Source organism: Muntiacus reevesi, chromosome 2, assembly GCF_963930625.1.
Source record: "Muntiacus reevesi chromosome 2, mMunRee1.1, whole genome shotgun sequence".
NCBI lineage: Eukaryota > Metazoa > Chordata > Mammalia > Artiodactyla > Cervidae > Muntiacus > Muntiacus reevesi.
In genome coordinates this window covers 59,914,819-59,927,603 of record NC_089250.1, presented here as the reverse complement: position 1 = coordinate 59,927,603, position 12,785 = coordinate 59,914,819, and the positions used below count along the sequence as shown (strand labels likewise).

The window sequence follows — 12,785 nt, the reverse complement described above, 5'->3', positions numbered from 1 at the left end:
ACGAGAGATAAAAGTTTGATCTCTGGGTCGGGCAGATCCTCTGGAGTAGGAAATGTCAATCCATTCCAGTAGTCTTGCCTGGAGAATCCAATGGACAGAGGAGCCTGGCACACTACAGTCCATGGAGTCACTAATAGTCAGGTACAACTGAGTGACTGAGCACACAACCCCCCCCCCACACACACATGAAACATTCAAAACTCATCATTTCTAATAACTTCACTATTCCCTGAGCTGATTTTATTTACATCTATTTTATGTTTACAACAGAATACTTCTAATTCATGTCCTACTCCATATCTCTTCCCAACCCTGTGTTCAGTGACTTTGGATTGTAGCAGAGCCAGTTTATGCATTAACACAGTAGGTACAGTGCCCAAGGCCCACCATACTTTTAGGGGCCATGAAAATGTTTAAAAGAAATAATTTCTTCTAAAATCGAAGGTAAAAATAAACATTGGGGTTGAAGTGAAAGTTTTCATATATAATATTAGCACTCCGTTTTTTAAAACCAGAGCTTATTTATTTTTTATTGGCACGCTGCACAGCTTGGCCCCAGCAGGGAGAGCACTGAGTTCTAACCACACCAGGAAATTCCGAGTATATTCATTTTTATATCAGTGCAGCTGTTGACTGCAATTTGTATTTACAAATGAAAGTATTTATATCGATATTTATAAAATATATGTTTTATGGAGGAAGAGTCCTACAAAGACAAGATCGCCTAAAGCCCATGAAAGTGACAGTGGAGTTCTGGATGGTAGCCTGAAATTGGCCATGGTGGGGATATTTACACCACAGAAATGAGCAAATGCTACAAATCAGGGCTTGAATTTTTGCTTTGTTAGCAAACGTTTCCTGTAAAGGGCTAGATGATAAATATTTAAGCCTTTACAGACCCTGTGACTGTGTTACAACTATTCAACTAGGCCTTGTAGCATAAAAACTACTACAGATAATAAATAATGAGCTGTGTTCCAATAAAATCTAGTTTGCCAAACCCAAGCTTAGACTTAAGTGTCAATAATGCAGATTAAACTTTAATAGCTATGTGTTTGTAGCTGTTAAACGTTGTGGTCAGCACAAAAAATGTGACACATTTTATTCAGCAAAGAAGTTGCTCATCCATGTCTCTGCAAACAGCACATTTCATTGCTTTTTATGGCTGAGCAATATTCCATTGTATATATGTGCCACATCTTTATCCATGCCTCTGCTGATGGACATTTACATTGCTTCCATGTCCTGTCTATTGTAAATAGTGCTGCTCTGAAGATTGGGGTACATGTATCCTAGAATAACAGTTTTCTAACTAGCCGATCCTCTCTGGTGACCTCAATGGATAGAAAATCCAAAAAAAGAGGGAATACATATGTATGCATGACTGATTCAGTTTGCTATACAGTAAAAAAAATAACACAACATTGTAAAGCAACTGTACTCCAACCTAAAAGAAAAAGAAGTTGCTCGTATCATTGACTAGCAAGTGAAGTTCTGACATATGAATGCCTTCAGTATTTCATGTTCATCTGACTCATGAATATACATGACATTGTCAGCCCACTTTCATTGGAATGAATACTTGGAACTATACTTAAAGAGCATATGTTGTCAAGCAAGTTACCATTGCGACTAACAAGCTTAATCTTGTGGGGAAACTCTGGGAAACAATGCAAAACACACACCTCAGAGTTACCCTACCCAGAGGGTGAGGGAACAGGTCATTACTGATCCCACAGGGTGTTAATTCCTTGGTACTTTTGGCCTTCTGGGAACACTGGAAGCTGAGGCTTTTTGCAGTTTTAGAAAAAGAATTCTCAGGCACAGTGATGCAGATAACAACAGCTAGAAGTTCAGTCCACTGTAAGGATACCAACAGTGCATGTCACACCCTCCAAGGTGAAAAGTCTAGGGAAGACTGTCTTAGCTAATATGGTGGCTGTGTCTAAAATATCCTCAGGGATTCAGGCTTCACCCAGCTTTGCCATCACTCGAATTAATTCATTTTCATCAGAGTCCATGGTGGCAGCTAGAGCTCCAGCCTTCACATGTACATTCTAGGCAGAAAGAGGAAGAGATATAATAAAAATAAGAGGTGAAGAGCCCACGTTAGTTGTCTTTTAAGAAAGGATTTTGGAAGATGCTACACCGCGCTTCCACTTACAACCCATTGATCATAACTTAATCACACTACCATACTTTGCTGCAAGAGTAGGAAATGTAATCTTCATTCTAGGGAATTGTGTCCCTGAGAAAATTCTATTTCTCTAGCAGTAAGGGGAACATGGATAAGATATGGGGACAACCAACAGTCATTGCCAACCTCAGAAAGGGAAAACATGCAAATAGAATGAAAACGAGCCTTATAGTAGAACCTATTGTGATGAGGACAGATCCATGACAAAATTGAGGGCCCAGGTAGGGGAAAGGAGAGGCAGTTTTACAAATCACAAGGGGAAACAAGTGCTTTTTCTATATTTAAACTCAAAGCTACAACTAGAGAAAATATAAGCAAGTTAATAAGTCTTAGAAAGGGCATCTTACCTATGCCTTCTTTGACATCTTCCAGGGAGGATTACATGCAGTTTTCCTATAAAATTGGTGTCCCAGAATCTATCCTCATATTTATTTAATTATTAGAATTTCATTTTAGAGAAGTTTTATGTTTACAGAAAACTGAGTATAGAGTTCAGGTATACTCCCTCATCCAGCCCTCCCTCCCCATATCCCCTGTTATTAACATGTTGCCTCAGTGGGGTACATATGTTACCTTTGAAGACCCAATAGTGATACGTTATTATTAACCAAAGTCAATAGTTTACATAAGGTTTCACTCTTTGTGCCTGTACTTTCTATGAGTTTTGAAGTGTTTATCTGTTCAGTTCAGTTCAGTCACTCAGTCATGTCCGACTCCCTGTGACCCCATGAACCGCAGCATGCCAGGCCTCCATGTCCATCACCAACTCCCGGAGTTTACCCAAACTCATGTCCATTGAGTCGGTGATGCCATCCAACCATCTCATCCTCTGTCATCCCCTTCTCCTCCTGCCCTCAATCTTTCCCAACGTCAGAGTCTTTTGAAATGAGTCAGTCCTTCGCATCAGGTGGCCAAAGTATTGGAATTTCAGCTTCAACATCAGTCCTTCCAATGAACACCCAGGACTGATCTCCTTTAGGATGGACTGGTTGGATCTCCTTGCAGTCCAAGGGACTCTCAAGAGTCTTCTCCAACACCACAGTTAAAAAGCATCAATTCTTCAGTGCTCAGCTTTCTTTATAGTCTAACTCTCACATCCATACATGACCACTGGAAAAACCATAGCCTTGACTAGATAGACCTTTGTTGACAAAGTAATGTCTCTGCTTTTTAATATGCTCTCTAGGTTGGTCGTAACTTTCCTTCCAAGGAGTAAGCGTCTTTAATATCATGGCTGCAATCACCATCTGCAGTGATTTTGGAGCCCCCAAAATAAAGTCAACCACTGTTTCCACTGTTTCCCCATCTAATTGCCATGAAGTGATGGGATTGAATGCCATGATCTTAGTTTTCTGAATGTTGAGCTTTAAGCCAAAGTTTTCACTCTCCTCTTTCGCTTTCATCAAGAGTTTACAGTGATATGTATTCACCATTAAGAGTATCATGCAGAATAGTTTCTTTCACTGCCCTAAAATCCACTATGTTCCACCTCCTCATCCCTCCCTTGTTCCCCACCAAACCCCTGACCTCTTTACTGTCTCTATAGTTTTACCATTTCTACAATGTCACATTGTTGGAATACAGTATGTAGTCATTTTAGACCAACTTTTTTCATTTATCAGTATGCATTTAAGTTTCTACCATGTCTTGATAGCTCATTTCTTTTTATCACTGAGCAATAGTCCATTATATGGATGGAAGAATGGAACCTATTAAAGGATATTTTGGTGGCTGCCAAGTTTTGGCAATTATAAATAAAGCTGCTACAGACCTCTGCAGATTTTTGTTTGGACATAATTTTGCAGCTCATTTGGGTAAGTACCAAGGAGTGCAGTTGCTGGATTGTATGGTAAGACTATACTTGTTTTGTAAGAAACAGACAAATGTCATCTAAAGTGGCTGTACTATTTTGCATTCCCACCAGCAATGAGTCAGAATTCCCGTGCTCCACGGCCTTGCCAGTGTTTGGTGGTGTCAGTATTCTGGATTTTAACCATTCTGATAGGAGTGTAGTGGTATTGCATTCAGTTATTTTCATTTGCATTTCTCTAATGACTTATGATGTTGAGCATCTTTCATATGCTTATTTTCCATCTGCTTATCTTCTTCTTGAGGTGCCTGTTTAGGTCTTTTGCCCACTTTTTAAATTGGGTTGTTTGTTTCCTTATTGTTGAATTTTTAAAGAATTCTTTTTATATTTTGGCTATCAGTCCTTTATCAGATACATGTTTTGCAAATATTTTCTCCCAGACTGGAGCTTTTTATTTTCTTTAAATGTTTTAGAGCAGAGTTTTAATTTTAATAAATTCTAATTTATCAGTTTTTTTCTTTCATGGAGATTACTTTTGGTGCTGTGCCTGGCCCTATGTTTTAATCAGTCTTTGCTGTGACCAAAGGGATAAAATCAGAGTGTAGGCTACTGGGGTTCAGAGGGCAGTGTAAATGGAAAGAGCAGGTGGGCAGGAGTTGATCCCTTAATCTTGTCCATTTAGATTTTGCCTTTTGAGATCATGTCTCAGTCATATATTTCTATAATAAGGCCACATAACAAAACACCCCCAGAACTCAAAGGCTTATAATAATAAGCGTTTCTTTCTCTCTCACATGTCCACAGGACAGCTGGGTTTCAGTTGGTCAAGGCTGTGCTCAGCTGGGTTTAAATCCAAGCTGCAGGTTGGGTCCAGATCTTTTCCACATGTCACTCATCTTCATTGGACTTTGTTCGTTTCAGATCAAAAGGCTGGAGGGCAACCCTCACCACACAAGCACATTTCTAGCCTTTGCTTAATCATATCTGCTAACATCCCATTAGCTAAAACAAGTCCATGGCCAAACTCAACATCAATGGGGCAGGGAGGGACATAAACTCCTCTTATGGAGTATCAAATAGCAATCTAATATGCCACCAATCATGTTTGCAAGTTCCTATCCCAGGACCCTGGGCTCTGCTTTCAGAGACCCAAGGACACGTTTCCAAATCAGGAAGCAAGAGAGAAATTCAGGTATAAACTACGCAAGTTAAAACACTTTATTTTCCACTGGTCTTACACAGAGTGCCTGAGGTTAGACTCGGTGCTACTCAGGGGTACAGAATCAAGTTGGTATAGGGTTCCATGGGACTCTAGTGGGTGCATCACAAAAGGATATAGATCCTTCAGCAGATACAAGAATACAGAAGGGTGTCACTTGCTCCCCATCCCATGGCCCAACTCTTCCTATCACTCCCTCTACAGCAAGGCAACCACTGGGGACTTTCAACTAAGACAACAGACAGGAAGGCCCGCTGCCTCCTTGTCTTCTCTGCCCCCTTCTTACCTCTCCCCCCACCCCTCCCCTCCTCTGAGAGCTTCCCACTCAGCATAGCAGATACTTCTCAGGAGCCACGTTTCCACTGTAGGACTGTAGGATTTCATCACAACCGTGATGGCTTGCTGGACCATGGGAAATACAGGGGCTATTGGCAGCCCCCAGCCCTGGGGGAGATCCAGACCAACCAACTTGCATAAAAACATGGCTTGGTCAGAGAGTCATTGTCCCAGGTCATGTAAAGTCATTCCTGTCATCCTGGCACATGCAGCTCTTTGGAGACAAAAACCCATCCAGTGTGACAGGTGAATAATAGTCCCCCTCCAAAAAAAAAAAAGAGATGTCCACCTCCTAATTCCTGGAACTTGCGAAGATGTTATCTGGTGTGGCAAATGGGACTTTACAAATGTGATTAAGGAACTGAAGATGGGAAAATTAGCCTGCATTATCCAGGTGAAAGTGAAAGTCGCTCAGTTGTGTCTGACTCTTTGTGACCCCATGGACTGTATAGTCCATGGAATTCTCCATGCCAGAAAACTAGAGTGGGTAGCCATTCCCTTCTCCAGGGATCGAACCCAGGTCTACCCAAATTGCAGGCGGATTCTTTACCAGCTGAACCACAAGGGAAGCCCAAGAATACTGATGTGGTTAGCCTATCCCTTCTCCAGCAGATCTTCCCAACCCAGGGATTGAGCCAGGGTCTCCTTCATTGCAGGCGGATTTTTTACCAGCTGAGCTATCAGGAAAGCTTATCCAGGTGAGTCTAGTGTAACTACAGGGGTTCTGACAAGTAACACGGGGAGGCCTCAGAGTCAGAGTCAGAGAAGGAGATGTGATGCTGGAAACAGAATTTGGAGTGATGAGCAGAAGGGAACCAGGAATGTGGGCAACTTCTAGAAGCTGGAAAAGGCAAGGGAATGATTCTCCCCTGGAGCCTCCAGAAAGCACGCAGCCCTGCCAACCCATCTCAGACTCTGACCTCCGGAACTGTAAGATAATACGTTTGTTTTGTTTCAAGCCACCAAGTTTGTGCTAATTCGTTACAGAAGCCATAGGCAAGTAACACAGCCAGCAAGTATTCAGGGGCAGTTAGAAAACTGGGAACATTGAACCCCACTTCTCTTTGCCAGTCCTTCCTTCCCCCTTTGACTTGTCATCCACCAAAAGGCAAATGTTCCAAAACTGGCAAGACAAGAAAAGCTAACCTATTAGTAAAACCTTTAGCAGTCAGATTTCTTATTTAAATATTTATTTAATCATTTTAAAAGTTTTCTACCCAAACCACAGCAGTAACTAGAATCCAGCTGTCCCAGGCAATAGAAATGTCAACTGGAGGTGTCCTGAGAATCGCAGATTGTGGATCGCCAGAGTCAAAAAGAGAGTGTCCAGTCCGACCCACCCACTTGGCAGATGGGGAATTATGGCTGGAGGGAGGGTGGGTGTCTGAGAATAGGAAGGGTGAGCGGGCATCGGGAGCCACCACGCAGGCATGGCCTCACCGCCTGGCCCCGCCTGGCCGCCCCCATCACGGCTGCTGTTGGTACTGGCTCTCGGTGGCCGTGTAGAAGTCATCCAGCACACTCTGGATGTATTCAAAGGTGGGCCGTTCCTCGGGTCGGTTCTTCCAGCAGCGAGTCATGATGTTGTAGAGCTCTTCCGGGCAGTTGTCTGGTCGAGGCATCCGGTACCCACGCTCCAGTGCACGGATCACCTCGGGGTTTGACATCCCTAAGAAGGAGCCACGGAATTAAAAGGGGAGGGATTGGGGTCGGCCTGGCAGATAATCATTGCCTCCCCAACAACCATGCCTCCCCACCTCCTCATGGGAGCTGAGCTCCTCCCACGATGCAAGCCAGGCATCCCTTCCTCCACTTCCCCTGCAGTGAGGGCAGGGGCCGGGTGCCCAGTTTTGGCCACACCCTTCCTCCTTCCTTTGGACACTGTGACACAGCGTGGTCTGTGGAGCTGCATCAGCCATCTGACCACATGGGGAAGACAATCACCGAGGAACCAACCCAGAGACCTGAACTACCGAGGAACCAACCCAGAGACCTGAACTGACCTGTCTCCAGTGCCAGACTCCTTAGTCTGGGTTGTAACAATTAACCTTTTGTTTCCACCACTCAGTCTGTTAATTTGTTATTTGCCGCCTACAGGGTTCCAACACCCCCCCCCCCACCCCGGCCGGGTTTTTATTGGTGAAGCCTCAAGATAAAACAAGTCAGGTAGCTGACTCAGTATCACCCTATGAGTGGGAACATTTCTTTGCTCAATTAAAGTTTATGTTAGTTATCCTCAAGAACAACCATTTAAACATCTATGATCCCCAATTTTATATTACAAGTCTTTCTTAAAAAAATTACTTGGCCATGCTGTATGGCATGTGGGACCTTGGTTCTCTGGCCAGGGATTGAATCCTTGTCCCCTGTATTGGAAGTGGTACTCTTAATCACCGGACCACCAGCGAAGTCCTATATTACCAGTCTTGAACTCCAAACGTATTCATATATTCAAGTGCTTCCTTGAACATCTTGGATAAGCCACCTCAAATTTAACAGGGCTAAAACAGAACTCTTGAATTTTTATTCCTAGACCATCAGGCATCCAGTTGCTGAATCAAAACCAAGAGACTTATCCTTCATTCTTCTCTCTCCCCCACCTTCCACATCAGCAAGTCACAGCCTTTCTTCTTTTAAAACACAGCGCCAGCTCACCAACTTATCAGTTACCACCATCACCACTGTCTGTGCCACAGCTGCAGCGCCCACCATCTCCCCAGCCCTGATCCACTCTCCACACTAAACCAAAGCATCACTTGCACGTGGAAATCAAACGATGCCACTTCCCTGCCTATAATGCTCCAGGAGCTTCCTTACACGTAGACTAACACCCACAGTCTTCACCATGACCATGGATCCTGCCTGACTGGGCCCCTGCCAACCCCTGCTTCACATACCATCTGCTCTCATTTCTTGTCTCCATCTACCTTGCTTGTTTGATATTCTTCAGATACAACTCAGGCCCTAAGAGCTGGCAGTGCCTTCTATCTGGAATCCTTTCCGCAATCTTCACTCTGCTAACTTTCAGCTCAGATATGACCTGCTCTGACAGTGCTCCGTGTCACAGGAGCCCTAGGTCACTCTGTCTCCTATGGCCCTGCTTCATTTTCTGTTCCAAGTGATCTCCACTGAGAAGTGCATCTATTTAGTGTGTGTGCCTTCAGGCTATAATGTGAGCTTCTGCCAAGCAAGGGCTTTGTCTCCTACCGTACACTCCATGCCGAGCACACAGTAGGAATTTGATACATACTGATGAGTGAACCAAATGTCTGCACCTTTTATTTCTAATTTTCAGAACCACTTCTGCAAGATTTCATATTTTTTACAGATGAAGAACTGGGGTAGAAGTCAAGTGAATTTCTCCAAGTGTTGATGGGAACAGGATTAAAGTTCAGGACTACTTACTTATAAAGTCAGAATTCTCTTTATATCCACCTTGCCTCCTGCCCCAGAGTTCTGACTACAGATACCTTAGGAAACATCCCAACTGAAAAGGAACAGAGAAAAACTGAGTCCCAGGCACTCCACATGTCAGATGTATCTTTGTATACCCCATGGTCTACTCACTGTGAAGTACTGCCCACAGGCATGGGGATAAATTCATCCATTTGACAAATAGTTACTAGGCACCCACTACATGCCAAGCACAAAGCTAGGCAGTCCAGATGTACCAGTAAGGACATGATTTCTGGCCTCACAGAGCCCAGAGTTTGATGGAGAAAATATCAAACAAATATAGTTATCAACAGTGATGAATGCTGTGAATTAAACAGCATAGGGTATTGCAAACAAGAAGCACAGGGAAGTGTATAGTACTTTAGATGACTGGGTGGTGAGGTATAGCATGACATGAAGGGAGAGGGAAGAAGTAGGCAGGGGCTGGATCATGCCGGACCTACAGGCCACAGTTAGGAGTTTGGGATTTTTGTCCCAGTTATACTGGGAGACCTTTAAAAAGTTAGAGGTGGAGAAAGGAAAAGTTCTGATCCACAATTTAAGAAAAATTCCTCTGGCCTCAGGGAGAGAATGGCCTGTAGGAGAGAGGGCAGACTGCTTAGGAGGCCACTGTACCAGTGAGATGATGGAGGACGTTGGTCTGGTGTGGGTGGAGGCTCTGGAGTTAGAAGTGGACAGACTTGGGATGCTTTGGAGTCCAATGGCTAGAACCCTGTGACTCTTTGAACATGGAAAGGGATGAGAGAAGAGGAAGGGCCAAGCAGGCTTCCAGATTCCAGGCTTAAGAAATTGGATAGACAATGGTGTTATTAACTGAGAAGCTGAGGGTGAGGGTCAAGAACTCAGTGAGGGTCAACCAACTCAGGCTGGTGGTTGCCAAGGGGAAGAGAGTTGGGGGAAGGATGGGGTGGAGCAGACATAAACTTTTATGTAGAGAATGGATAAACAATAAGGTCATACTTTATAGTACAGAGAACTATCTTCAATATCCTATGATAAACTATAATGGAAAAGAATTTATATTAATATGTGTATAATTGAATCACTTTGCTAACAAACAAACAAAAACTTAGTCTGAACAGACACAGTAACAAGAGAAGGGAGCCAGGCTGCCCTGGAAGCAGCCCCAAGGTGATGCCCTCTCTCTTACCTGGGTAAGGGATCCGGCCATAGGTGACGATCTCCATCAGTAGGACACCGAAGGACCAGACGTCTGACTTGATGGTGAAGGAGCCAAAGTTGATGGCTTCAGGAGCTGTCCACTTGATGGGGAACTTGGCCCCTGTGGTTTGAACAGAGCAAAGTCAAGGAGAGTCTGGGGAGCAGTCAGAGCTGGGTCTCAGCTAGGGGGAGGGAACGGGACATCAGTACAGCTGTCAACATCTGTCCCCTGCAGGACTATGACTTTCCTCAATCTGGCCCCCGTGGAGGCAAGGAGCATCCATTCTGAGAACCAGTGGCTAAAGTAGGGAGGAATGGGCCAAGGTACCTGGGGTGTGGCAGGGGACTCGCCCTCTTGGGGCCACCTCATTGATTCAGCTGATGTACTGGTGAACTACAACTCCTGAAGAGTGGAGTCCTAGAGGTGACAGAATCTTTGGGGATGGCAGAACTTCAAGGGACTTTGAGTTCAGGTCATACCTGCTACCTCGACCCCCTAACCTCTGTGGGGGAAGGGAAGATTTTGGTTTCCCCCAGTCACTGGGTATCTCTCCCTCTAGTCCTCCTCTCCTTCTATCTAGTCTGGGATAGGTTTAGTTAACCTTTAGTGAGTAATTTCTATTGTAATTCCACTGTAGTTGGGAATGCAGTATAAAGGATACATGTTCTTTGGAATTTGTTGAGACCTGCTTTATCATCTAGTACATAGTCAAGTTTTGAAAATTCTCTGTGTTTCCTTCCTCCCTTGGGACTGAGAGAGTTTTCTTTATTCCTGCTTATCCTCTCCTAGTTTAGAAATTACATTCTATTCTCATTCTTTTAGTGGTTGCACTTTTACTGTGTCATACAAACATGAAATAAAATATACAAATCTTTCCTATACAACTAGATGCCTTTTATATATGCATCCCCCCTTGTAATCACCATTTGGATTAAGATATAGAAAATCTCAGCAGCTCAGAAGGCTCCCTTCTGCCTCATCTCAGTCAACACCCCTGCAATTCAGGTTAAGTATTATTCTGACCTTTAGCACAATAAATGAGTTTTGCCTGTTTTTTTTAAAAAGTTTTATTGAGATGCATGCACAGACCATATAATTCAGCCACTTAAAGTATTCAGTTCAATGGTTTTCTTAATATAGTCACAAAGTTGTGAATTTTAAAATATTTTCACCCTACCCTTCCCCAGACCATAACAGTCACTACTCATTTCTTTCTAGCTCCCTATTCCAACCTCGGCTAGAGTTAATCTACTTTCTGTCTTTATAGATTTGCTTGTTCTGGGAATTTTATATAAATGGAATCATATAATACATGGTCTTTGTGTCTGGTTTCTTTCACTGAACATGATGTTTGCAAAGTTTGTCCATGTTTAGGGTATATTAGTACTTCATTCCTTTTTATGGTCAAATAATATTCCACCACATGTCTAGATCTCATTTTGTGTATTTGTTTATCAGTTGATAGGCTTTTGGATTACTTCCACTTTTTGGCTGTTAAGAATAATGCTGCTGCCAGTCTTCACATACATGTTTGCCTGTTTCTGAATTTTATATAAGTGGAACCATCCAGCATCTACTTTTCTGGTCTGAGTTCCCTTATTTTGATGTTATGCCTCTGAGAGTTATCCATTTTCTTTTACATTTGCATGTGTCATTGGTTTATAACTTCTCATCACTACATAATAACATTCTGTGAATAAACCACACTTTAAATATCATTCTACTCTTTATGGACATTTAGATTCTTCTCTGCTTTTGTCTATCACACCTAAAGATGCTCTTGCCCTTACCCTTAATTTTAACATGACTTGACTGACCCAATCTACAATTGACCCCACTTACTGGGGGAGACTGGAGGCCAAAACTCAAGATGGAGCCCCTCCAGCTTTAATACCACACAGCTGATTCTGGGACAGACCTTTGCATTTTTATTAATACCACTTTCTCAGGTCCTAACACTCAGTACACACGACCCACCCCAGCGGGCCCCATGGCGCCCTCGACACCGTCCCCTACCTTCCCGCGCTGTGTACTCGTTGTCCTCGATGACCCGCGCCAAGCCGAAGTCAGCGATCTTGCACACCAGGGACGCAGACACCAAGATGTTGGCGGCTCGAAGGTCTCGGTGAATGTAGTTCCTCCGCTCGATGAAGGCCATGCCTTCTGCGATCTCCACCCAAAACAGAGACACCCTGACCCTCAGATTTGGCCCAGCCCAAAGTGGGTCTCACCCAAAAGCAGAAGAGGGCTGTCCAAGTGGAGAAAACTGGAAAACACATGCGCTGGCCTCCCCCTCTTGTTTTTTGGGAGGGCCTGGTCTCAGATTGGCATTTCTCTACCTAATCAGGTTGGGGGTATCCTCATAGCCTGAGCCAGTCTGGAGCTTCCCTAGGGTTCCAAGACTTCCAGAAAACACTTTAAGGAAAAAGCATTATTTCTCCCAGGACCTACACACACACACACACACACACACACACACACACACCAGGATACTTTGAAGGGCTTTCATCCCCAAGCCCCTTGCTGGGAACAACCTAGGCTCATGTCACATTTTGTTGTATCTCTTATGCCTGCTTCACTCCCAAGCCTGGGTACGGAAAATTCC

At 43.8% G+C, this 12,785-nt stretch overlaps 1 protein-coding gene across 1 annotated transcript in view; it reads right to left on the bottom strand.

The window, feature by feature from the left end:
• Positions 1-5,529: 5,529 nt before the first annotated feature.
• Positions 5,530-12,785, bottom strand: part of HCK (HCK proto-oncogene, Src family tyrosine kinase) — a 40,928-nt gene continuing 33,672 nt past the window's right edge. The window contains exons 11-13 of the mRNA XM_065919745.1: positions 12,197-12,350; positions 10,169-10,300; positions 5,530-7,231 (exon numbers count right to left, since the gene is read on the bottom strand). Of these exons, the coding sequence (XP_065775817.1) occupies positions 7,029-7,231; positions 10,169-10,300; positions 12,197-12,350 (489 nt within the window). The 3' untranslated portion in view covers positions 5,530-7,028. The remainder of the gene's footprint in view (positions 7,232-10,168; positions 10,301-12,196; positions 12,351-12,785) is intronic.